The sequence below is a fragment of the Leptinotarsa decemlineata genome, unplaced genomic scaffold (genome assembly GCF_025532065.1).
Source record: "Leptinotarsa decemlineata unplaced genomic scaffold, Ldec_3_MD MMD2_tig00001064_RagTag_RagTag, whole genome shotgun sequence".
NCBI lineage: Eukaryota > Metazoa > Arthropoda > Insecta > Coleoptera > Chrysomelidae > Leptinotarsa > Leptinotarsa decemlineata.
In genome coordinates this window covers 11,219,693-11,222,377 of record NW_027412558.1, presented here as the reverse complement: position 1 = coordinate 11,222,377, position 2,685 = coordinate 11,219,693, and the positions used below count along the sequence as shown (strand labels likewise).

The 2,685-nt window shown below is 31.3% G+C and overlaps 1 protein-coding gene across 1 annotated transcript; it reads left to right on the top strand.

The window, feature by feature from the left end:
* Positions 1-250: 250 nt before the first annotated feature.
* l(3)neo43 (cytochrome c oxidase assembly protein COX16 homolog l(3)neo43) lies at positions 251-809 on the top strand. The gene has a single exon (XM_023171196.2). It carries the CDS (start codon positions 355-357, stop codon positions 655-657), a length of 303 nt encoding a protein of 100 aa, XP_023026964.1. The 5' UTR covers positions 251-354; the 3' UTR covers positions 658-809.
* The last annotated feature ends 1,876 nt before the right edge of the window (positions 810-2,685 follow it).

Here is a 2,685-nt window from a genome sequence, read left to right as displayed (position 1 = left end):
ACATACATTTTTTCATTAATTTACCAATTATTAATATAATCATAATCGAGCATATTACACTTGACTAAAGAGGAGACAGTCGACATCGACTGTAGCCAACATAAAATGTAATAATTTCTCTACTGAAAGTTATACACTGTCTATTACGTTTTTTCATAAACTCATGGAACCTAATAATTATCCATTACCGTTAACCTAGCTAAGTTTCATGACTGAACATCTCTTGTGGCTCAAGCCACTTAGTTAATAATAGAAAATAGAAGAAGATTCGAAGTAACCTGTTTTAATTTTTAAATTTTTTGATAAGATTTAAAACAAAATTATTTATTTAGTATTTCAAATTACATATTATTAATGGCCCAGTTTTCACAAAAAATTAAAGCTTTTCTGAATCAGAGATCAGTTAAATATGGCCTCCCATTTCTTGTGCTGGTTGTTGGGGGTTCTTTTGGACTGAAGGAGTTCGCCCAGCTTAGGTATCAATTTTCAAAAGTATCAAAAGTGAGGCCCGAAGAATTCGAAAAATATGGTATTGAAATGAAAAAACCCGGAGAAGTAACCATTGAAACAGAATTCGAAAAAATGAAAAAACTAGATATTGATAACTGGGAGCAGGTTAGAGGGCCCAGGCCGTGGGAAGAGAAGAATGAAAATTAGGAACAAGTTTTTATCATTGTAGTATAGACGTTTTCTTCTGTGATACAAAAAACAATTCACTAATGTAATCATTAAAGCATTAGTGATTGAAATTTGTGCCTGTGATTTAAAAACACCTTGTGGTGTTAAGAAAGTAAATATTTTGAATTGAACTTTATTCACCTCTCCCAACGTTGCTTCCTACACAGTATGATCAGCCAAATGTCTAACACAAATGACTATTTTCCTGAGCTAGTCAAAATAAATAGGAAAATAGTTTCATCCACTTTGAGGGTTATGTTAATAAATGTATCTTCTCAAATAAGGCTTGATGTATCCATTAGAATTAATCACCTTATATCTTTCAAACGAATTAATTTGAGTTGACGGGGCAAGAAGTTTGCATAAGTGAAATGTAATTTCTGTGACCCAAACTATTTTTTTTTATTTGCAGACTACACAGTCTCTAAAAACGTTCACCTAACATCTCGCCTTTTTATACAAATTTTGATTGTTTTTGACTTTAATCCTCCTGAAAAGAGGATTGAAAGAATATTTGAACGATGGTAGAAACAGCTGCAGACCACGTCTCAATGAGATTTAAAGCTTGAATATTACTGGAGTTTTTTCTCAACACCAAACCGTTATTTTAACACCTTGACACGTGTTTCAATCACCAAGTGATCTTCTACAAGAGGAACATCAAACATTAATCTTCTTAAGTTTAATATTTCTCTTGAAGATGGTCACTTGGTGATCGAAACACGTGTCGAGGTATTAAAATAATGGTTTGGTGTTGGGAAAAACTCCAGTAATATTCATTACTACACCAAAGGTGCATCACAAGCTGTTGACAAACATGCTCATTGACAGTGAGGATTTTTCAACATGGAAATTGATAAACTTGACAAAAAGTACAAGTGATAAGTAGAATTGAAACCTCTGACGTGAAATAAATTTATGGAAAGAACTTTTCCCACACCAGATACCATTTCAATGAAAAAGAATATATTGTTGTTTTTCTTCTTTACCTTGAAAATTATATTATAATTATGATACAAACAGCTTTACAACTCTTGAGCACTTTCCTATTAAAATGGGCCAGCAAAATACTTGAACTTGCCTCATGTACATAAAATGCATCTTCCAACGATCATTTTTTCCTTTTTGAAATTTCAAGATTGGATAAACATTTGTTAAATTATTATTTATTACTACTCATTAAGCTATCGCCTGGACAAAAACGGTATAAAAAGAAAATACCAAACAACACCAATTCCTTTTCAGTAAGTGGAATAAAATTTGAACCTAAAACTTGTAGTATTACATTCGAATGTTTAAGATAGAATAACATTATAGAGTACACAATTAATATTTCTTCAGATAATAAATCACATTATTAATAGAAACACAAATTTAGCTCAGCCATAATTATATCTAAGACCTGAATTGACCCTAAATATCATTTTTGAACATATGAACGAATTACTTCACTACTCTTATTTGTTAGTTGAAGAACAATGTATCTTGTTGGGTATGTAGGCAATGATCCACCTTTGAATCAATCACAGTTGAGAAGAAACATAACTCAACACCTTCAAGGCCAATAACAGATGAGCAAATTCATTACCTTAATGTTTGAATGATTTTCATCTGCAAGTGCACCTCGATGATTTATACTAGGTATACATAATAATTCTAATGGCATAAAAACTGAATAGGTACCGAACGTCGGCAGTTTCTTTGTATGGCATGGGCGGCGTAGTAAATTTTTTATCTAATCATTAGTTTTTCATGTGAGGTTTTATATGGTATCAACTAGTACATTTATCAGACCTGGTACATTAGTCTTTTATTTAGTTGTTCAGATTGACTTTACATAGATGTATAGACTATACCTACTTCACAACTATTCACAAATATCAATTTTAATAATTGCACTTATAGTTTATTGTAAAAAATATATTTTATAATGAAAAACAGTAACAAAAATGAAAGGTAGAACTAGATCCTCTGGAGTAGAATAAATCCAAAACAAGTATTGGTCCC